Source organism: Megalops cyprinoides, chromosome 1 (assembly GCF_013368585.1).
Source record: "Megalops cyprinoides isolate fMegCyp1 chromosome 1, fMegCyp1.pri, whole genome shotgun sequence".
NCBI classification, from domain to species: domain Eukaryota; kingdom Metazoa; phylum Chordata; class Actinopteri; order Elopiformes; family Megalopidae; genus Megalops; species Megalops cyprinoides.
In genome coordinates this window covers 23,007,780-23,031,956 of record NC_050583.1, presented here as the reverse complement: position 1 = coordinate 23,031,956, position 24,177 = coordinate 23,007,780, and the positions used below count along the sequence as shown (strand labels likewise).

The 24,177-nt window shown below is 38.2% G+C and overlaps 1 protein-coding gene across 5 annotated transcripts in view; it reads right to left on the bottom strand.

The window, feature by feature from the left end:
- Positions 1–8,762: 8,762 nt before the first annotated feature.
- LOC118771829 (protein shisa-6) overlaps positions 8,763–24,177 on the bottom strand; it is an 83,752-nt gene continuing 68,337 nt past the window's right edge. For 2 of the 5 annotated variants that reach the window (XM_036520042.1, XM_036520212.1), the window contains 3 exons: positions 17,794–17,856; positions 13,634–13,786; positions 8,763–9,652 (listed from right to left, as the gene is read on the bottom strand). In XM_036520042.1, coding sequence (XP_036375935.1) covers positions 8,943–9,652; positions 13,634–13,786; positions 17,794–17,856 — 926 coding nt within the window. In that variant the 3' untranslated portion in view covers positions 8,763–8,942. Of the gene's footprint in view, positions 9,653–13,633; positions 13,787–14,492; positions 14,514–17,793; positions 17,857–24,177 lie in introns of all 5 variants that reach the window. The other 3 variants (XM_036519958.1, XM_036520129.1, XM_036520292.1) reach the window with 3 other exon arrangements.

The window sequence follows — 24,177 nt, the reverse complement described above, 5'->3', positions numbered from 1 at the left end:
CCTTAAAAAGAACCATTATCGTTTATGTGCCTTGGTGAGTAACAGCTGTTTTCGCCAAGTAGTTACCCAAATCCATTGTTATGGCAGAGCAATTTTAATAGAAGACATACTATTAAAGTTTTTCAACATTAAATCTACAGTATCTTAGGTGTCTTTTTTAAATTATTGACTTGGTCTTTTACAAGTAGAAATACTGTATGTCTGCTTTCTTTTCAGAAAATTTGTTTTTCCTCTTTTTGCCCTAGTGAGTTTTTTCCCCACACTACATTAATACTGATGTAACAACTGTAAACACTTGTTCATTTGTCCATGCAAGTTACTAGGTTTTAGTGCACAATAAAGCTAGGTATGAATGGTAAAATGCATAAACAGACAATAGCTATGCTATGACAAAGCCGTATTCTTGTCCTCCAAATATGGTATCAATTTTACATAATTACTGTTGGGATCCAGTTCTGTATACATTTCCCACAAAAAAAAAAAAATAAATAATATATATATATATATATATATATATATATATATATATATATATATATATAAGGAAGGCAGTCCGTGGACAGAACAAGGATCAGGAAACTGGAGCAGGCAAGGTCGGGAACCGGACAGGCAGGCAATCAGCCGAACGAGGCAAGGAGGCAGGCAAAAACGAGGTCTGGGTACGAGCAGGGTCAAAAAACGAGAAACAGGCAGACAGAAGCAAAACGCAAACGGCGGGGACGAAACAGGCGAAAAACACTGTGACGAACTAGCAACAGGACAGGGAAAAGCAGGGAAGATATAGGGCAGGGCTGACGAGGGAATGGGAAGCAGGTGTGCAGGCAATCAGGCGGGCGGAGACCGGGCGGGGAGCGGGGCAGGACTAAAACACAAGGAAAACAAAAGCACATGGGCAAGGAAAAACAAAAACACAACAGCTAAGGAGGCGGAGCACTGACAGGTGTGCCTTCTGATCAGAGTGATCTGAAACATTAGACCCAAAGTGGGTCTGGGTCCTGAAGGGTTAACCTTTTTATGTATGAACTTTAGCCTTACCAAGACTAATGTCATCACAGGGGACAGCCATTCCACACCCAGCTGAGCTGACATTTGTTATCTTAATATCCAACCAGATGGTGATTCAGTGCACTAAAAGCCTTTTCCTCTTGTGAGACACGGTGGTGGTTTTCTCCTTCATGAATTTCGTTGCTTTATGTTTACAAATTAAAAGTGTAAAAAGGCCAGCATCACATTCAGAATTCATTTTTTTCAGAGGGTGGATTGTGTGCTGCTAGCTACGTGCAGAGGGAATAGAGCCGGGGGCAGGAGAGAACTCACCCAAGGCTCATGCTCTGAATAGGAAACAAGGCAACTCTCATCATTTCTATGTGGACCATTGGTTGCTAGGTTACAGGTCGGTCCTGAGGAGCTGCCAAAGTGAAAGAGCTTGAGTTAATGCGGCACGTATACCGTAAGCATAGTTAATATAGAAGAAAGCATGGCTGCCATTTTTTCTTTTGTCTACAGTCCTAGATGCAAAGACTTTGAAAACTTTAAGATTTGATGCATGTGTATGCTGGCCAGTGTGGAGCCAGGAGCTATAGATGACTCATGGTGCTTTGTAAAAATTCTCTTCTTGCTTTTTCACCAGATCATATACAGTGCTCTGCAGAAACAAGAATACAACAAAATGGCACAAACCCCTAACAGTACAGCATGCATTACCTTACATTACATGCATTCAGTAGACACTCTTTTCCAGAGCGACTTGCAGCACAAAGTTATCCACTGGCTAGATGTGAGCAATGTCTGCACCTCCTCACTACTAATTTAATAATCCCTTAAAGGGCAACTAGAATGGTTCTCTGGAACATTAAAAATTTAGTGAAAACATAAAGTTGGACTGGAAGGATTTATCAAACACCCTTTGTGAGCTGTGGACTGAACCAGGAGTGGGACATGCAACCCAGAATTTTACGATTCTGTCTTCTACAGAGTGTTTCACATTCACACTGTCCTCATGTTGCATTTGTATTTATTAGATAATTTTGTTGAATATTAAATAGATATGTTACATAGGCAAAGTATTGATAGACATTCAGAAATGATCTTGGATACCCTTTAAGAGCCCGTGCTAGACAACGATATTAGTTATTTCTCTGCAACATCACTGTTACACACACAAGCCTACAATCCAGGTTTAATATAACATGCAGGGACAGGCCCAGAATCAAGCACTGTGGCTGGATTGAAGGACAGTGTGTTGTAATTACATGTATTCTCTCCATGAGTGGCAGTAGAAAGAGGATTTGACAGGTGAGTAACCATGGCCCCAATATCGTATTTTCTTCCATTTTGTCAAGTTGACCTCTCTTGTTGACCCCTTCTCTACTGTAGTGAAAACTGTATTATAATGAGTATCAAAGCTCCTGATTCCTTTTCTTGAAACCAAAAAATAACATTTTGCAGTAGTAAAAGTTCCTGTCAAATGTCCAAGAGTTGAATCCATCTGATTTTCTATGCTAGAAAGATTTGCTAAATTTGCAATGTTCCTGTAGGTGCCAAGGTACACATTTCATACTTGTCATGTTTCAGATATCATTTCCCTTTTTGCTCAGATGACTAAAAGACACTGATGTGGTACGTATATGGATTGTTAAAAAGGACAATAAAATTACACCGAAAACCTTGAAGAGGATGAATTCTACATGTTCTCACTGTATACATCCACAATTACCCAAATGCCTCTTCATTTTTGATTTATAATATTATGCCTTGGCAGAAGGGAAAACACATGAAACATATTGACCCAACACAGGCTGCACACTCTGCCTCTTGTCTCAACCCTGTGTGCCTTTGTGAATATATTATGCGGGAGCTGTACTGTTGTTAAGCAGTCATCCGCTTTTGAAGTTGTGAATGTGAATGCTGATGGTAATGTTATAGGAAGGCTGGGTTCTGGGGTTTATCTCGCCACTCTCTGTGGGAGCTTTTGATTCGTTTCCATGTAGGTGGCTGGAGCCATTAGAACGTTTTTTTTTCTCCATCCATACCTACCCTTTAATTGCCATGTCATATTCTCATCTAAATGCAGATGGGAAGGGATCCTTGCAAATTGGAAACCAAAACCATTTTCCATGTTTGTCTATGAAGGAATGCAAATGCAAGCCTTTGTTTTCATGTTGTGAGAAATGTGTTTGCACCCCTGCTCTTCAATGAATTTAAAGAAGGTCTGAAATTGCACTCCCTGGCATTAAAGCAGTAGGCATTAATCTGTGTGTCAAACAAAAGTAGTGCCTTGTTTTAATTTTCCATTATTTGTCAGTAAATGTGTTAGATCAATCTAGCTCGCTGCATGATGAAATGTGAATGGGTATGCGTTTGCATTACATTGTATGCTGCATAGTCAAACATCCTTAGGACAAGGCTAATATGACAGAAATTGTTTTCAGTTGCTCAGCATTCAGAAGTGTTTACCTGAATTGAATGCATACCCACTTACTTAGACCTCACGTGACATGACAAAACAAATGCTCTTTCACGCTGGAAGGACAAAATGTTGGATAATATTGGGTAATCACCTATGTTAAGAAGATATCAATACTGAAACATTGCAAGAAAATCAGAATCCTCACCAGAATTCAAAGTCTATGCTAAAGTTCAATTGAACATTTTAGCTGCAAGTTATTGATATTAAAAATATCTGAATAGTTAGACTTAAATAAGGGAAGTAGGCAAAATTTGTTGTAATATCTATGATCCATTAATGAACAATGACACATTATTTATATATATATATTCTGTTCTATTGCCGGCATCCCTGATTTATTTCAGATTTTTAATAGAGGCCAAACATCAGTTTTACAGATGAGCCCATGTGAACTGTTTGTGTGACTGTGGGAGAATCTACTAAAGTCCATCATGAGTTGAAGGTTTGCTGTGTGTATATAAAATCTTAATGTCAATAAGGAACACATTACCTGTACCTGAGTATGTTCTCCACAGTGTTCAGCTGAAATGACCTACCTGACACAAGTCCAACATCATTCTGAAGAGCACTGAAGTGCAGATGCTGTATTCTTGATATATATGTAGGGTCTATTTCTAATATTTCTGAAAAATAACTTGCATGGGAGAGAATACACATAGACTGTAGATGTATCTCACAATGCCACAAGTTGTGCATATTATTTTCATAATGATATCTTAAATAAAAGTAATCTACTTTTGATTATTACATTGATTACATTTCTTAATTCCAGCATTTGTAAGAAAAATTCTGTCTTCTTGCTATATCCACTTATTCATTAATGTAAAACTGGTAAACACACAGGGGTGTATGCATAAAAGTTTATTTGAGAAGTTAAGCCTGATGGAAACATAGATTGTTTGGTGATACATAAAACTGTACACCTGGAGGTTTTTGGATTACTTTGGCATTTGCACTCAAAGACTGCAACTCCAGCTAAAAATGTCTGTGTTCCTTATTTGCATATCTTTAATGCGATAGATAAAAGGAGCATTTAAATCTAATACCTGGCCTTGTTTCCTCTTAAGCATTTGGACAGTGTTGAGAAGCTTGAGAAGAAAATTGATTATTGGCCACATTTACCAATGGCAACTGTGTCATTGAATATAGATTTTCCAAGATGCTCAGTCACTTGAAACAACACTACATGAAAATGAAAAAAATGAATGATAATATGTTCAGTGTACTTATATGTTGAAAATGGCCTTTTATGCAAAATGCTGAGTGCATTACTGGGATCAGCATCGGTCTCATAATGTAAGTTTCCTTTTCTGCCCACAAACAGACAAGGCTGTCATTGTAAAATCAGTCTTTAATATGATGACAGCACTTAACAATTTAAATGGATAGCTACTATAGTTCTCTTATGCAGATGCCTGCTCGATATAGCCCACTGAGTTACAAATAGTGTAGGAATTGTGAATATTACATAAGGTGATTTTTTGTTGTTTTCCATGTAGTTTTTTGATGTTCATACATTTCCAGTGATCACCACCTTTCCCCTCCCCAAATAATAGTGAAGTGAGAGCTTCACTCACTTTCTAACACCACATTGCTCCACCACATACCAAAATTCCTCCACCACATACTGATCTTGGTTCATATTGCTAGTCATGTCTGTTTTGCTAAAGAATGCATGGCTTCTTAAGTCTAAAGTTCAATCACACACAAACTCAAATAAATTAAAAAAAAATCAAAATAAAGTATCATACAACTGATATAGGTAGTTTTGCAGAGAAACAAATTACTGTGGAAATGGGTTTATTTGTTTTATTTTTAATCCATAAATAATTATAAATGGGAAAAGTGGAAAAAAGTTTGTTGGACTCTAACTTTACTTACTAATCTGATTATAGTTGTATACAGTACATACAGAATGTGCTTCATAAGTAAATTTGAACAACAAGAAAAGTACAGAGAAACAGTCAAATACTGCTTGTTTAGAAGCTTATTCAATGAGTAACCCATAGTTTGTGCACAGATACAAAGGTACTCTGTCATTAATACTAACATAAACATTATATCCATAAATGGATCTAAACACAAAAATACCACCGTACCCGTTTAAGGAATTACTGTCCCAAGAATAAAGTGTTACAGTAATATATAGATATATATTTATATATGTATCTTTTTCAGCCAGTGAGTACTTACTACAAAATTTCTAATTATGTAATAATTGAAGGTAATCAGCTACCACAAAGCAAATAATTTCAAAACGGCATGGAAATAAAATGTTGACCCAGCAGGATACACAGCGACGTATGATCCCAGAAACAGGAGACACAAAATGTTTTTTTTTTCCCGTTAAAAATGATATTTATATTAAAGGTAGTCAATCATGTAATCAAGATGTGATTGATAGTAATTTAAATTCTAAAAAATGGCATCCTCTCTCTTGCTCGTGAAATGCAACTCGTAAGTCCTTGTTGGCAATAATTGTCTCGGAACATGCAGCGCGAGATCTCCCACCGTGTGTGTATGTCTTTCTGAGAATTTCTGAAAGCCCAGTGACACCGAGTGCTCAACAATCCCATCACTGCAATAGACAACATAGGAATGTTCCAGCTGATAGACAAGAAAGCACCCATAAAGACAATAAACCCAATCAGTGATTCAGTTTTGATGAGATCAATTTGATGTCATTGCAAGGTAGAACATGATTTGAGGCCCAATGTGTGATCAGACACAACTGTTCATGGATTGAGTGAAGTTTATGGCCATTAAAGTATGGTGTCTATCAAACACAGCCATGCTGGACATATAGCCCCGTTGCAGACTTCTCATCAAGATCGCAGATAGCCCCACTGTACTTTCTGTAGCACACTGGAATGCTATATTCAACGGCTTATGCAATCTTTTTTGTTGTCAGTAGCATCTTACAACAACTGATAATCTACTCCTGCATTTTATACAAGTACCGCTTCCCCCTATATAAGAATTGTGCTCTAAAGACATGACTCCATACAATAGAAAAATGAGAAACCTTGAGAGAGTTCCACAGAACTAAACTTCCTTCAAAGCTTACCGTACACTTTTAATTATGTACTTTGAGTGTCATTCATTTCCACAGTGATTACACAGCTAAGCAGTATTATTGGTATCTCAACAGCAAGTGTGAGTCCTGTCAGAGGAGCTGAGGAAGACTTACTTCTGTTGAACCCTCTTTCTCTGCTGATTTTCTTGGTAATGTAAATAAATTATCTGAGAAGGAAGCAGGTATGCATAATACTGTAGGTATAATAATGTAATGTTAGTATTAATATTGATGGTGGCTCTTTTATTAGTAAGATTACATAAGCCCTTTATTTGACATTTAATGTTTTTGTTTTGGAGTAAAGTCTCTTCCAGTTCCCTCAGCTTTAAAACTGGGTGATTAAAAAAAATGTCATCAGTTTGGTATTTTACATTTCATGAGGTGGCACTCTACACAACACAAAACTGGCAAAGTCCCTCCTACACAACAATGAGCAATGCATGAAGCTGTTGACTGCAGTGAGAAGGCTCAGTTTGTCATCGGCATTAACCAACAGGGTAATGCTGGACAAGGACAAAAGGATTTTGCCAAAAATATTTATAAACTGAACTCTAAAATCAAAATTCATACAGTATGGATCAGGATTATGTTTAGCTCAGTTATTTATAACATTGGCTTCTACCTTCAGATTTAACAGAATATAAAAGTCATCTGCTAGTTTAGTACAATCTTTGGGCCTCTGTGGGGAACAGACTTCACAAAAAAAAGAAAAAGAAAAGATCCCTTGGCCAAAACTCAGAACATACTGTTGTCTCTCTAGTCTGCATTAATAATTATGTGGATAGTTCTAATAATTCATTCTTGAAGCCAATCTATCAGAAAGTGAATCCAGTCTAAATATAACAAATAAAATAAAACAGCACAGCAGCTTTTCCCAATCTGATTAAATACTATAGCTTTGTTTGAAAAAACCTCTTTCCCAAAATCTGAGGTATATATCATTTGTGTTATCTATCTATTGCTGGTACTCTTAACCATCATTGAAAACATTGGAAAATAAAATGAGAATACAAGGCCAGTTTCCGTTAAAAATGAGAAAGATGATCTAAAGATAACCTAAGCATGATTAGAATGTATTGAGTGTATTAATTGTTTGGGATTTTATGGTATAAGGCATTGCTTTAATTAAAACATCTGGACAAACAATTCACAGTTTTAATCCTTTCTCGCCTAGCATTAGAATTACATTTTCTCAGTTGATTGTTTCAGTTACGTCAAGACATCTGTAACAATTTAACCATTACACAACAATAATTATTCCATTTTGACATATGCAGTATTTTATATACAACACAGAGTTATTGATATGTAAAAAAGCAGCTTTTCCTGGCCAAGCACAAATATAGGACATACAAGAGGATGCTATACTGAGGAAGTAATGATGTATTATTTGAAGCTACTGCAACAAGCCTAGTATGGTTACCTGTTTTGTGAATCACTGGGACACAGTCTAAAGCCGGATATCAACAGTGGTATATTGTCGGTCAACCACATTCATTCAACTTCTCATTCTACAAACATTTACTAACACACATACATTATTGTACTCATTTGTTAAGTCACATACTTGTTCAGTGGGTTGTCTAATCTGAAATTGTGGTCAATATCTGTAACTCCACAACATAAATAGTTTAGTTTAGTACAAAAGCCTACCAGTACAGAGTCTCCCATTTACTGCTGCTAGTATAGCCTATTTACAATCATCTACGCAAAGAAATTGCCATTGTTTTAACAATAAGCTGATACGTGCTAGCCATTACCAAAATTTAAAAATAAACAGAAAATGAATTTCTGAATTGATTGTGCTTTTTAACCCACAAAGCCACTTCATTATTGAAATGGAACATTTTTGAGAGGCACCGATAGAAGTGCTAACACCAGTTTAGTTCAAGAATCTCTAAAGCTATAACTAGGACTGGAAGTACAAATAGTAGATATATATATATGTATGTATATATTTATAAAGTTATTACAGTTTCACTCCAATTTCCATATTCTGCTGTATGTTCCTCTTTCACACTGTTAACAACTGAGATATCCCTCCATATGTGCCAACGTGCAAAGCCCTTAAAAGTTACACTAAAGTACAACTCTCTTTGAGAGAAACTGTTAGCTTAGCCTTTTACATACTTTATCCATCTACATCCATATATGTATAATCACTTATACATATATGATTTTCTGGATCCAAACACAGGATAAATTGGAAAGCTGGTGCTGAAAACAAATGCCAATTTTGTTGGTTAGTTTAAAAGTGTTTCACCCTATCGTGGCCAATGTGTCGTTGCTGGGATTGTTCTGATCTCTACTAAGCTCCTGTAGTTGTTGGTATTGTAGTTGCTGCTTTCTGCTGCCTTTGCTGCTGTTGGTTAATACTGAAAGCCTTCTGCTTCCTGGTTAAACAGTTACCTCGGTCTTGCTCGCTGTGCGGTAGTGGTGATGGTGTCCTGGGATGTAGTGCAGCTGCTCCACAGTGTGGGTCCGTCGTGCTGCGAACGCCTGCCGCTTGGAGGCCGTTTGGTTCATAGTTAAAGTGTTGTGCGCATTGTTTGAGGCACTGGGATGAGAGTGCATTTTTGTCATCTTATACCGGTCCATGATGGGCGTGGTCGGCACAAACACGTCTGTGTGGGACAGGGCCCTGGACATGGACTTGTCACGGAAGCCAGAGCGTTTCAACGACATCATCTTGTCTGGGGACAGGAGGGGGTCCTGGGAGAGAAGGCGGTCCTGGGAGTGGAGGCGGTCCTGGGAGAGAAGACGGTCCTGGGAGTGGAGGCGGTCCTGGGAGAGGAGGCGCTCCTGCGAGTGGAGGCGCTCCTGGGAGAGGAGACGCTCGGCTGACAGCAGCTGCTCATCGGAGAGGATGCGCCCCCCATAGGAGGACATGCCGTAGGAGGACACACCGTAGTCGTGCGCGGGACCCCTTTCTGGGGACAGCACCCGGTCCTGGGACATGGCCCTCTGCACACGGCGTGGCCGTTGTCGTTGCTGCGTGCCCTGCTGCTCCTGTGTCATCTTGATCACGTGCAAGGGGAGCGTGCCCCGCGCCGCCAAGTCAGGCAGGTGCCGCTTCCGCGTGTAGTACTCATCTACTTCCTTATCGGCTGAGGGGAGGGACAGGAAGAGCTGGTTCAGAGACATTACATGGGATCTAAACTGTGCTAACAATTATAAGTATACTCGTTATGCAACACAATTTCCATTCTGAAGCATAGAAGTTAAAAGTATCTGGAGATAAGGGGACATCAATTATGTACATTACAACAAAACCTCTGCTTTAACATAACATGTGAAATGAACCGCCACTAACAAATCATACTTTAAGAAAAAAATGTTAAGATACAAGAATGTTCACGCTGAGTGTTTCAGTCGACATACTATTTACGTTGTACATAACTGTGTAGATGTTATAAAACCTGTTCTACCAGCTAATGAGCTCATGGCGTGTGGCCTTATGTGGCGCAAAGAGCGCATAAATTACACATGCTAGCACTGTGATGGAGCTGGAGATGTGAAGAGACTATCAGGGAACTGGTGCTCAACAGCTCAGTCAAGAGCGGCTGTGTGGCTGCTCACAGCAGCCAGCAGTTTGGTCTATGTGACACTCGGGGTGCCAGCGCATTCGTGATGCGATGGTAATGTAATTACACACCTGCGTGAGCTGCACTTCAGCTCCTTCGGTGAATGCAGGCCATGCAGGCAAGCACATCAAACCCTTAAATGGCTGTGGCTGACTGCCATCTTCAAATTGAAATGTTTATACCAGTAACTTATTTAGTATTTCAGAAAGGAAATGCATTGAGAATACTCTGCAATAGAAACTTTGGTGAAAAACACTCTTTCATCAGTCAGTGTTTGACTGACTGACAAGGGAGACAGCAGAAAGCATTTTACAGTGCTGCAGCTGAAGTCTGTCTAAGGTGTTTTCACAGATAATGTGCTGATTTTTCACACACCAGCACAACAAACACTTCATTTGTTTGATCATAATTATTTTCCAGGAGGTGATGGTTAGTTAGGAGGTTATTGACTGACAGTCCTCCTAGATGTGTTTATAGCTGTAGAAAGATTTGTCTGGCTTTTATGAAATCCTTTCATAGGACTTTTCGATCAGAATACAATATGTTTTCTAGTATCTCTGCAGTTTTATTCTGGAACCACAGTATTACATGGATGATAGATGTAATACTGATTGTGTAGTGCTGCACAAAAATTATTCATGCACATGTAGCATTTTACTAGTATTTTGGCCACTCTGTTTAATAATCATATTTAATCATATTTATTTTTTCATATTTGGGATTCTTTAAATTCATGCTTTAAACTTACTGGGGTGTTTTAAATCCATGTATTATATTTAGTTGAGTGTATTCACTGCATGTTAACCCTGTTTCACTACACTATTGCAAAGTATAATGTAACCTGCAACCTCCCATTTAAAAAAAAAATCTTGATCACAGATAAATGGCAGATGTTCATAGAAATCTACAAGAGCATAGACCTGGTACTTTTAAATAACTCAGTAAAGTCCTCCACTCAACATTACAACATCAACTGCACAGTATATCCATCTTTGTCAAGCATTGATCCCAACACTCAATACATTCCAGTCAGAGTAGTAATCACACACAGCCATTCTTGTGAAGTATCTGTTATAATGTGGTCTTTAAAGGGGATTTAGATAAGGCTGGTTATGATATGAAATGTCACAAAATATTATTTTGCTTTTTTTAGCATGAGGATTAACACACATACTGTTGTTCAGGATATTATTCTAATCCGTTTTATGGTGATTACAGGCAAAAGAAGCATGAATAAAGCATAATTCTTTCTCAGTCTCATTAATGGAGCCATGGTTACCTTAATATCCAATATTTAATATATGCTACAGAATCACATGGGAATACACACATACTGTACTGTTCAGGTTAAATTGTTAAATTTAAGTTAAGGAAGAGCAGAAGATGGGTATGACGAGAGCACAGCAATACATCATTTCTCACTACCTACTACCAAACTGATTAATTTATTTTTATATCATAGCTCAAAAGGTATATATAGTACATATATAAATATATATCTTGATAGATATGATGACTAAATCTCACTAATTAAATCTGTAATCTATACATCAAAGTGCTTGTCTCTTGGGTTTTCTCAAAGAGAAAGACATTCGGTACCATCTTTGAATGAAATTTAAGCTGCTTTTTTCTCCCCCCAGCACAATCCAACCGGATCTATCAAAGGAGCCAAAACACAACTGGAGTTGAAGAAGAAGCGGCTAAGCCCCTTGGCTATTTGCGACAACAAATGATTCGCTTTAGAAGCAATTCTGGGCTGTTTTGACGATGGAGCCTAAGGAGACTTTACGAGTATCCGGTGCCAGAAATAGTCAGTCCCTCCCCAGCTGGACACGTGTTGGCTGGTCAGTGCGGAGGGTGGAGGTGGGAGATGATGTGAGGAGCTGCCGATTCTGGGCCTTCATCACAGTCTGTGGCCAGCGGCGGCTTGCTTTCAGCTCGCCCTCAGCAAATACAGCGCTTGTGTTTTTCACTCTGGAATCTCTCGAGTTGAAACTATATTACACAGCAGATTCCTACATAAATCGCATTAATTCACTGAGCAAGACAAGCCTGATTTTGTACTAAGTATGCAATAAAATAGAGGCTGTGTGAACATTTCAGCTCTCATCACCATGCTGCTCCTCCCCGAGGTAAAGTGAAATCCCTTCCCACAGAGGACGCTGTTGAAGAATATTAATGACTCATATGGTTCTATAGAACGAAAAACATGACGAAACGTCACCATGAAGGGTGCAGTGGATGAATGACCCTGCATTCATTCATATTCCACCACGTCAGTCCAGAGCTACTGTATCTATTTTGAGCAGACATGAAACAAAGTTACCATTTTATGGCGATCCCCTTTTTTTTAATTTTCAAAAGCAAGAAAAAAATCCCTGGATGAAAACAAATACAAATGTTATTCACATCTCACAAAGCAGGATACAGGAAATGTGAATGTACCTAAACAGAATGCATAATGAGGCTTGTTTAGAACACAGTATTAGTACTGCAGCCAAGAACTTTTGTCAAAGACACAGTCTTGATGTCTTTAACACTGTTTTACTAAATATACCTATGTTGAAACATTTATGCCAGTGTATATTTGGAGAGATGAATTTATTGACACGCAGGTAGTTATCACATTCCCTGCTTTGCTTTGTGAGAGTAAAGGGTGCAATTAAACCCAACTATATGCAGTTCTAGCTTTGCCTTTACTACAAAAAAATCAATGCTTTTTGTCATTGCAGTCCCCATTTGTTAATCATAGAAATAATTTCACTCCTACCTCTTGTACAACACAATAATAAATATCCAAATTGGATTGAATTGCCCCCTTAAATTTAGAATGTTGAACTAAGTTTTAATCATGCTTTAGTTTTTTTTTTTTAAAAAAAAAACCTTGACAACACAGCACATACAGTAGATATCTGAACATTTCAAAACAAGTCCAGTCGTTGCCATCGAAAATAGATTATGGTATCACTGGGAACAGGCTTAAAAAACACTGTTTATTCATGCCAAAACATGACTTCATATACTTAAAAACTGACTGTGCACTTACCCAGACAACAAAAATTTACATGAGTCATTTATACTAATTCAGCTCTGGATGCTGGAATGTTCAGATGGTGATATATCTTTATAGATGTCCTTCATAGACATGAACACAGACAACGGCAAATTGAATGCCACTTCAAGTCAGTCGTGGGGGAAATATATTGAGATGGGGGTTGAATCCGTAGCTAAGCCCACTTTGGAAGCACAAAATCATACTGATTTCAGATAATATTAAAATAAGGATCTCATATGATCTGTTCCCCCACTGCATTACCCTGTCAACTAACTCAAAGGATGTTCAATGTCCATTGGACTCACAGTTATACCATTGCATCACTGCACTTGCCAATTGAGGCAGTGCAGAATGCAATGTAAAACACAGTATTAACCTTTTCTCTGTGTGCTGGTCGTCCAGACAGCAGTTAGCATACAGCATGGGCAATGTAATGAAGGTTCACCTACTTAATCTCTTGAGAGAGGAGTATTTACTTAAGTCAGACTTGACTGCTGACTCGTAGGATGGGGGCAGATGGGAGAGGCTCTGGAAGGAGCGGGAGAAAGATAGGTCGTAGGGTTCTGTCTGCGAGGTAAGAATACTGTTCATCCGTGCGCTCTCTGCAGGGAAAGAGAAAACACCAGCACACGGCAGTCAGAGTACAATCAACAGCCTTGATTTCACTGCAGAGCGGAGCGGTGCCTGGGGAATCAGGGTGTCACATTGTGCAGCCAATGCTCTTTAGGGAGAGACTGAAGAATGTCAGGGTAACAGTAGTTCACCATGCCTTCTGCACACCGAGATATTTTAATCTGTAATCGTGATCGGATTGTGCCGGTGCTGGCTTCAGTTTGTGTCCTTGATGCATCAGTGACCAGTAGCTGAGGACTGCAGTGGAGCAATGAGACACGGCACCAGTGGGGGGCGCTGTTTCACCCCGCAGAACGCCTGTCCATCGTGCTGCAGCAGGACGGAGGAGGAGTGGTGCCAGGGATATGATGAAGCGCAAAACTTGGTGGCAGGTTTAAAAATAGGGCTAGGTGACTACCGCAGCAAAAAGGATGGGGACACACAACATTGAGGACCATGTGGGACAATAGTGAGGCATTAGGTGAATGAGAAAGAGAGAGAGAGTGAGTTATGCATTGCTGCCCGCTCTGTGTCTGACACATTCATTCTACACAGGAAAATAAAGTCATTCCATGCCTCAATCTGGTGCCCTTGATCGATATTACTGATAAATCACAACCCACACTAAAATGTCAAAATTCACTGGGTGGGGAGGGAGTATACACATGTACAAGGGTGTATATGTGTATTACTTACCATGTCTCACTGTTCTGTGGGCTAATGAAGCCAAGTGAAAAGAGTATAAAAAAGATCAGTAACAAAGTGTTCTGTAGTATAAGTATACCAACCATTTCTTTTTTCTCAAAGTCATCATCAATGATGCCAAACTGAAAATCTGAAATCACACAATTCCATACTTTTCAACATTTTATATTTTATGTGAATAGCTGTTAAATCAATAATTGTGGTTCTGCACAAAGTTTAAAATACCAAACACAATTTCCTCCATATGTATTAATACCACTGATTTAAAAAGCTACACATATATTTTTTACGTATATTTTTTTTCTCCATAAAAAAAAAATCACGTCTAATTAAAATAGTTCACACATTCACAGATATTTTTTTCATCAAGAAAACAGGTGGATCACATTTACACATAGTTTGTTACAGGGAGTTGAATAAAAACATGTTTTTTGGAATAAAATCCATTATTTGTGAAAAAATATGAACTTGCTCAATGCAAATTCCAGTTCCATCACAAACTGGAGCCAATATTCAAATAGAAACATTATGAGCGGCACACAATTTATAAGCAACTCTGTTTTGCTGGATTGCCCGTGTTCTGAACCACTATAATGTCTGTGGTGTTTTGCTGTGCTAGAAGGCTACAGCCTGGGAGTAGACTTTGTTGTTGGGCTCTCACAGTAGAACATGAAAAGGGCTGAGCTCTGAAGCCGTCTACCCTCTGTGTTGTAATTGAATTATTTCATGATTACAGGATAGAAGCCACTAATTGAGAAAGTTTAGTCCTTTCATACAGGGAACACAAGCTACAGCAAAGCTTATCTCCAACAGACATTCCACACTGCCATTTCAAGTTTTTTATTTTTTTCTCAGTCAAACTCTGCTAATTCTGCTGAGTTGATAAGCTGCTAAAATAGATTCTCTGAATGGATTCTGTAGATGCCTCTCCATGGATTCCCTACTTTCATTGACTTTGAAATGCTTCACACATTAATTTCCATTCTGAAAGTGTGCTGTCATGACCTCACAGTTCATATGTAGATGACCATTTATGGAGCAATAAAAGCCTATGATGTTGACAGTTTCAGTCAATGTGTTATTACATTGACTATTTACTTTTCTGTAATTAATTAATTAAATTACAGGTGCTTTTCTAGGGGTAGGATTTCACATTACAGAAAATTCTTTACGCTTTCAAGTACAGTGACCTGGCTATGGATGACATGGAGATAGTAGGTTTCATTTATAATCCATACTGTATCTTTACAATAGTAGTTAAGATCAGTTTAGACACACTGCCAAATGTGTCATTGGCAAAGTATCATAATTTATGAGTTACAGTATAAGTGACTAAAAAAGGCCCGCTCCTATAAACTGTGGCCAAAAAGTATAAATGACTAAAAAAGGCCCTCTCCTATAAACCGTGTGGCCAAAACTAAGTTCAATTTATCTTAAAAGGACAGCACAAAACATTTTACTGCACTTCACTTCAGTATGTTAGCCAAGCATGAAAATGGCAGAAAATGATCAGAAATAGTGTGACCTTCATGGACTTTAGGCCAATTGTTTTTCATTAGACAAATGATGATAGACAGCGAAAACCCCATATTGGTCTGAAAGGAAAGTGTATCATTGGTTTAAGGTGTGACAATTCAATAATTTTACACTAAACAAAACCTTCACTTCAAATAAAAAAATCACATTTGAGACCAAATAAGGAGAATACCAGTAATTGAGCTTTTCAGTAATGTGTTTGAATTGAATTGATATGGTTATCACACTTATTTATTATAAATTTTTCATTTTACTATAGACTTTAAAAAGTTTATGAAGTTACTTTTTAATTTTCTTGCAAGAAAATGGGTCTTACTGTTTCTTAATCGAAACCATTTACTGTTCTTGAGATGAAAACAGAGGCTGTAAATGTTTATTGGATCGTCTTTTCTATGGTCTGGATTTAATCCAGCTTTTGTGTATCCCTGTACCTCGGCTTCTAGAACATTCAGTGCTTTGTTTTTAGTTTGGCAAAGGTTAATCCCTGACTTAACTATATTTTTCAGCCCACCTTGCAGTGTATGATGTCAGTCCCCATGATGATGTGTGTGTGAGTGAAACCATTGGCTACCCAGAGGAGTGATGCATTGCTACGTATTTTTAAAAATAAAATATTCTGCAAGGCAAGGCAGGTCAATTCTGGTCACTTCCGACCTTTACTGTAACCACAATAACACTCAAAAGAGATGTTTTTTGTGCATTGACCACTTAATGCCTGTAGTCCTTATGTGGTCAGCAGGAAGTTATGCAAGTCTAACTAAACCATGGAAAAGAAACTGATCAAAGCTATCAAGCAAAATGGCTGACAACACTGATGAACCATCTGTATTCTTTCCCATATTTTTAGGGGAAGCAAGGGAACCAAGGGATCAGTAAAGTATAAAATATAAGATCTCATCTCGAGAAATGTATTTGCTAATATACATCAACAACATCAGTGTCTCTTAAGTAAAAAGGAACTTAGGGTACTCAAAACTAACCATGTTACTAAACAAGGTTTAATGGTAACAAAAGGTTGAAAAACATCTGTATGTTGACCATTGTTGTATTCATTACCCTAACCTGAAATAACCAAGAAGAAAATATGGACTTTTATGCCTAAAAAACAACACACCTTGCTTTGTAAACAGTGACATGATGCCATGATGCTTTTGACACTTAAAAAAGAGCTTGAAAGATGTTGCTCTCAGAACTTCTTGTGTGTATGTGCAAAGATGATCCTGACCAAAATGCTGTCCTGTGTGCACCAGCAAGGTTTTGGGAGTAAACAGTGTGCATACCTTTTGTTTGAAAAAAAAAAAAAAGATTATGTGCATATGTATCCTTTGTAATAATTAAGAAAACACAACTTCGAAAATTACTATGGCATTAGCATAAATTGGTATTAGCTGAATTCAAACTGACCAGTAATCACATGTATACAAGAATATTGAGTAAATAAACTCAGGCATTACTAAAGATATTTGAAGAAGTCTGAAAAAGTCCCTACAGTTAATTGTCTGAAGTAGATCGAATTCATTGCAGTGCACTGTTGGTAGGTCAAAACTGCATTGCCCAGTATCCTCTACCATCTTCCGATATCCCCAAAGACCCCTCAACTACAATATCCTATTGTAATGCCCTTAACTGTCCTTCGTAAGCCATGTAATGTGTAAGATATTTACCATTTGACAAATTACAATATGAAATGTTTATGTGACAAAATAACATGAATTAATACTACAAAGTGAATATAAAACCCCTATTTTTTCCTTACCATTTTTAGGTGTACGTGTTGGGCTAGTAAGACCCAGATGGTTATAGTTGTGTTGGTGGCTACCTGTGAAAGAAGTAAGGAAAGTGTCATGGTATGACACAGTGTCATGTTATTGCATTAGTGGATAAGTAACATAGACAACCAACAAAATTATAGGGACAGATAGTGAAGTCAGTACCCAGAGTATGTAGAATGCATCTAGAGAAAAAGGAAAGTGAGAGAGGGAGAGAAGAAAGAGAGGGTGATAAAAAAAATATGACACAGGGGACAGCACAGGCTAAGAGACAGAGAAGCTGAAATCCAGCACTGGCTCATGATTTCCTTGAATATGGGCCCCACATTCCTTCCTGCTGAGTATGATGTCATCACTGTCAGAATACAAAGAGAATGAAAGCCATTTTAGACGCTGGCTGACGATCGTTGCCTACAACACTGAGGCGATTTTACCTCCATAAGATGTTGACATTTATCTTGTCAGTAAATATTAGATGAGACCTTGGTGACACGTTCTCATTGTTATGTCTGAATTTGTACAATCATATGACCTGGAGAGAACTGGCAAATTTCCAGTGGGGTGGCATCATACCGAACACCTAGTGCAGGACGGCTCCCGCAAAGATGCAACTATGTTCTGTTAACACCAAACACAGCTACAGTAAACGTATAACCGGACAGCAAGAGAACAGCAAACACTACAGAGAAGGAGGGAGACTAAAATAGCTGTTAACTACAAGGGACAAATGCAATCATATTCACAAAACACTGCCCACCATGTCACGTTTACAATACTTTTATGAGAGGAAGCATCAAATGTACCATTGTGTAAACTAAAACTAAAGAGGTCACAAATTCCATCTGGTTCTCTCTAACTGGAATGATTGTGTTGCCATGGTGCCTTCCAGCATCTTACTGTACTTTTTTGTTTCCAGGAGAAACAGGTATAAACTTGATATGGAGGCAAATGTTTTATGAATGGGGCCTTGAAAGATGCAACACTAGAACATTTTAAAATGAACACATAAAGCGAGGATAAAAGCATGCAAAACATCAAACTGACACAGAGCATGTATTATTCACAGTTTAACCTAGAATGAGCATATTTGCAGAAAAATTAACTGCACTGTATTATTCACAAATTTACACACAACAGTACAGCTGGAGCAAACCATGTAAAGTGTAAATTTATGTATTTATTTATTTATTTTTACTAGTATCATAATCTAGGTAACAACATTCATTTCATTCATTCATTAAACACCTTTATTGAATAACTTGTTCTTTCCCAGAAGTTAATTTAGCCAAAGTGTATCATTTTTCATTCCATGCAAAATATTTTGTCTTTATAAAATGCATTAGGCAGACAGGCTTTGATAGATTGATTTGAGATAGCAAAGCCAGACTGTAAAGCTTGTGAGATGACAACAGTTGGCTTTGATATCTGTTTGTCAGAGAGCAAGAGGGCCCTTTATTATGTCCATTGTGTTTCTGAGCAGTGATGAATGGCAGCTATTCTGAGCCGGCCAGGATGCCTTTATAAGGAGAAGTTGATAAATGGAGAACCCACAGCCTAGTACTGCACCATATTAATTTAGTATCTGCAGTTGTAGCTGTTTAAAAATGCATGGGATGGACTGGTTTAACATCCATTTGCATCAGTCATGTACTCCCAAGGTGTGAAGATCAGTTATAACATGACCATTTTCATGTTTACAGATATTACATCAAGATGGACTGTGTTGTTTCTATGGCAGCAGCTTTTTTACTTCTCCTTTGAGAGACAAACAGCGAGGTCAGAAGAGGCTGGCTGGATAATACCACAGTGTGACAACAGTGAGATTTCTGTCCTGTGAACAAATGAAAATCCTTTTTTTGTTTAGCTGCTTTTGTCTGGTAAAGAAGTGGCTAAAGCATTCAGTCTGTACAAAAATGTGAATTCACAAGGTGTATCTTCTAGGTTTAGATGACGGTAACAACTGCATTTTAATGAGTTCATTTTTCCTTCCATGAATATGAAACATTGTGTTGACCAGGAGCCTTAAAATCCAGCACGTCAAGTCACTGAAGCTAAGCCCCTTGGAACACATAACCCATTTTGATTAACCTGCCACTCAAAAGGAGTTGACAGTGTGGTTTATGATTTTAATAAGTGATAAATATTTAGAAGTTGCAGGGCTGCAACTAATGCCAGAGCAAAGGAGACCTTAACTAATGTGTGGCAATTCCAGTACTGGCACTTCTCCGGAAAACATAGACATATTCACAAAATAAAGTAAATACAGAATCTTGTTTTAATAAAAACCTCGGATTACAATAAGTAGGTAAAACACTGCAAAGACAGGCTATATGAGATGGCCATGCTAAAAACATGAAAGCATTTCAAATTCAAATTCCAAAAAAAAAAAAAAAAAAACCTCCACTATGGTTTAATCAATACAGACTATTGCCTGGTTTAATAATCCTGCTTTGATCTAGGGACCAACTAGCTAGTTTTGAAAAGGCACCATTAAGTCACTCCCTTGGAGCCGGTCTGGGTAACAGCCTGTCACACACAAGCACTCTGTCATCTTCCTAACTGCTGGGCCGGCTCTGCAAATTGTGCTCCTTCAAACTCAGGTCTTCATGTCAGCTCAATTAGTCAAGAAGGGGAAGGAAGTAAACTGTGTATAGGAGAGGGCCTGGTAGTAATGACTAACTTACAACTTTGTAGGCATGGCCAATTATAGCCCTCTCTGCTTTTGTAAGAAAAGTAAAACAGGGAAGTCACACAAAGGGCTGGTTAGCTGTCAAACTTGGCTCTTAAAGGCGGCTGCAGTATTTGACATTACACGCTTGGTGTGCTTGAGCCCTGAGAGTATTCACACAGTTGGCTTGCAGCTTTGTAAAATGTAGTACTGCACCATACACAGTAGCAATCTCATTTAGTGATAACAGAGACACTCATTTTTTAACCAACAAACACAAAAACAACACCACACAAAACATTATTCACAGAGCTTGCAACTAACAATAACCACAGAAATGTGTCTTAGGTAAAGAATGACCTAAAAGAATCTGTGGTATTGTAATGAAATAAAGCACAACTGGCAGAGACAAGAGGTCCTTAACCACCCCAAGTGTTTAATTTTAATACAATACCACAGCTTGGAGTGGGCTATTCCACTGATATGATGCCCACTTGTCCTAAAGATACACATATTAAAGAAGTTTTACTTTAAAAAAAAAAACAGTGACAGTGACAACAAAAAAATACATTTATTATTTTATGCATCCATAGGATTACCTTGTGCCCATTTTAACACTAGATATTCTTTTAAGTAAGCTGTTTGTTAATAACTGCACAACACAGCCATAATTGTGAACTTGAACTTAAAAGCCAAACAATAACAGGAACATTCAGTTAAATTGCAATAGGTTAAAGAGCTTATTCTAGCAAATTAACCAGAGGTTACACACATTTCATGGCACTATCTACAGCTAGCTACAAATCCTGTATGACAATTGTAGGTTAACTTCCGTATTACTCTTACATTGTGTGGCCAACTAGCAAGCAGTGGGTGAAACAGCACTGACTGTACAATACCGTTACTGCACAACCTGCAGTTAGCATTCACTTTAAATTCTGAATATATGTTGCTTCTGCCAATCTAACTATACACCTTTTCCACACCAACCGCTAATGTTCAGAATTTAAGTATTCAGTACTTAGTAATTAATCTAATTTATAAGGATGTGGGTTGTTTACCTTTAACCTTGATTTTGCTTCTTGGGGGTGTGTGGACCCACAAACCTATTTGTGTGGATGATTGTCAGAGCAGAGGGTCAGCAATCATTTGTCTTCATCACAGCGGTTCCCAAACAGGTGGACTGAAAGTTAAATTTCACTTGTTTGGGATTAAATGATAACTGTCTGCTATCATTACTTTATTTAACTCTTCAAGGACTTATGTATTAAATGTCATTTGAGACTCAAGTCGTGTTTCTGTATTGAGTCTGAACTGTAATTAAACCATTTCTGTTAGAATGAATACTTTATAGCCATGGTTCCATGGTTGTTGGAATTTAATGCTTAGCCTCTCATCCAGGCTTTTTGTCCAAACCATTTATAAAGGCCTTTTATTAAGTATTTTCCCTTTTTTCTCTGGTAAGCCTTATCTTTGTCCTTATTTATCAAATATATTATGATTGGTCTCTACAGCTGAACATATTTTCTAAGCAAGGGGATGTCAAAATAGGGACTATGGGCATTATATTGGAAATAATGAAAGAAATAGCCAATGGCCATAGATTTGTTATGCCTTCAGACGTCTAATTGCTGCCTGAAGCTAGTCAGGTCTAAGTAGCAGTGTGTACAATAGTAGCAGATCAGGCAGTTTGTATGCTAATTGACTTTCCACAATTATTCCAAACATGTTTCTGTGATACTGCAAACCATTCGTGACTTCAGAAAATATCTAAAGGGCACAGTAAAATCAGGCTGGATGGAAAGTTATAATTTGAAATTTTACATCTGCACTCAATACCCACAGGTAGTTCACATCCGTTTTCCCATCGTATCCTCTTAATGTTGTCAATACATCTTGACAACGGCACCCGACCATTCTACATAATCATAACCAGATGGCATCCCCATGATTCAATAATCTGACATTTACTGGGCCTCTTCACAAGTGAAACATTTTAGCAGAAATGACAAAAAAAGAGTATGTGAGACAAACATGCACAGCAGATGGAAAATCATTACATAAATCTCCGAAACGGTCAATGGAATATCACTGAACCTTTTAGGTTTTGAAGCCTCTTGGCATGAGTGTATGAATGGCCAATCAGAGCACCTTTGTATCAGGTAAATCTATTATATTTTTTATCTCCGCACTAGCGAGTTACTGTGGGCAGAGCTGCACTCCCTTTGTGTATAATTCCAATGAATTCAGAAGTGTCTACTCGCTATTTCCTTGAGAAAACGAGAAGTAAAAGCAAACAAACAAGGTCATCAGTGAACATTTGCATGAACAGCTGTGTAGCCTCCGGTGTTGTGTTCTCTTACGTCACCCGCGGGGCTCATGAATGTTGTTGAGAATTAACTGCAATGCACAACTGTTCCCTCGCTTTCTCACATGAGCCAAAAAAACATTGCAAAAATGAGAACCAATGACTGTATCAATCTCTGGACATTGATGGAAATAAAAACAAATAATTATGGTGGATACATGTTTCAAAAGAGGAAGGAATTGACAGAGGTCTTTCTCTGACTAATACACATGTGCACACACAAACAAACAAACACACACACACACACACACGTATCTACTCATATATTGATACGCTGTAAAATCAATTATACTATCAACCTGGGCATCCATTTTGTGTTTTGTCTTCCCATGACAAATCATCAAACACTGCGCCTGAAATTTGTGAACATGTAGTCCTTGTGAATCCTAAAACACTGAAGTTATTTTGGACAGAGTCTGGGTTACTGCAATGTCACTGTTGAAAATGTAAGTCTGTTCACATTAAAAAGTAGGCTGCCGAACAGCTATCAAGATGGCATGGCATGCACAAGCTTGATTGCAGTCTGTAGGTGTTTGTGCAAAAATTAATGAAAAGCCTTCAGGGTCAGACCACAGCCGGTTCCAGAGATAAGCAAAGACCGAAGCGATCATGTGACGACCCAGATCCATCGCAAGGTGGACCTTTCCTCTCCTGTCCTGTCAGTGTCTTTCCATCTCGGAAACTGGAGTCCATGCCATTTAATTACCAAAGCCATGTGTGAGGTGTGGAGTGGGCCTCATGCCACAGTGCAGGAGGTGTCAGTGGCTGAATTTCATTTGCCCTACTGGTTCTGTTGACAGCGGCACACAGACAATACAGCTCAGCTGGCCTTCCCCTCCATCCCTTTGGTGGAGTGAAGCAGCACCATTTGGCATTGAGTGTCTATCCTAAGGGTTGGCATTTAACAACTGACAATGAAAGTTACCATTTAATTGCCGTGCTAAATGCCATAAGAGCCTCCTTTGCTAAAAGTAAAGTATACTTTTGGCCTAAAATAAATATTGTTCATTAGTCAGCACTGACAGGGCATTTTCTGTGAAAATTGACTGGCCTAATTATGGCATTCGTAATGGGTTTGAATGATTAGTTGTTTTTCTCTGTCCAAATCTAGATGATAATACCCTGCAGAGCATATTGCTGACTTCAGAATCTCTTCATAGGGGGCATCTCTTCTATAACCCCCCTGCAAGCATCCCTTTCAGACTGGAAATGTAGAGCCACTAATGTTCTTCATCTAGAGATAGCCACTGTTCTCCTGATTATTCTGAAAAGAATGACCTTCACCTGGAAGTATAAACCATCTTCATCTTGAAAAGATGAAAGAGTTTTTTTCAG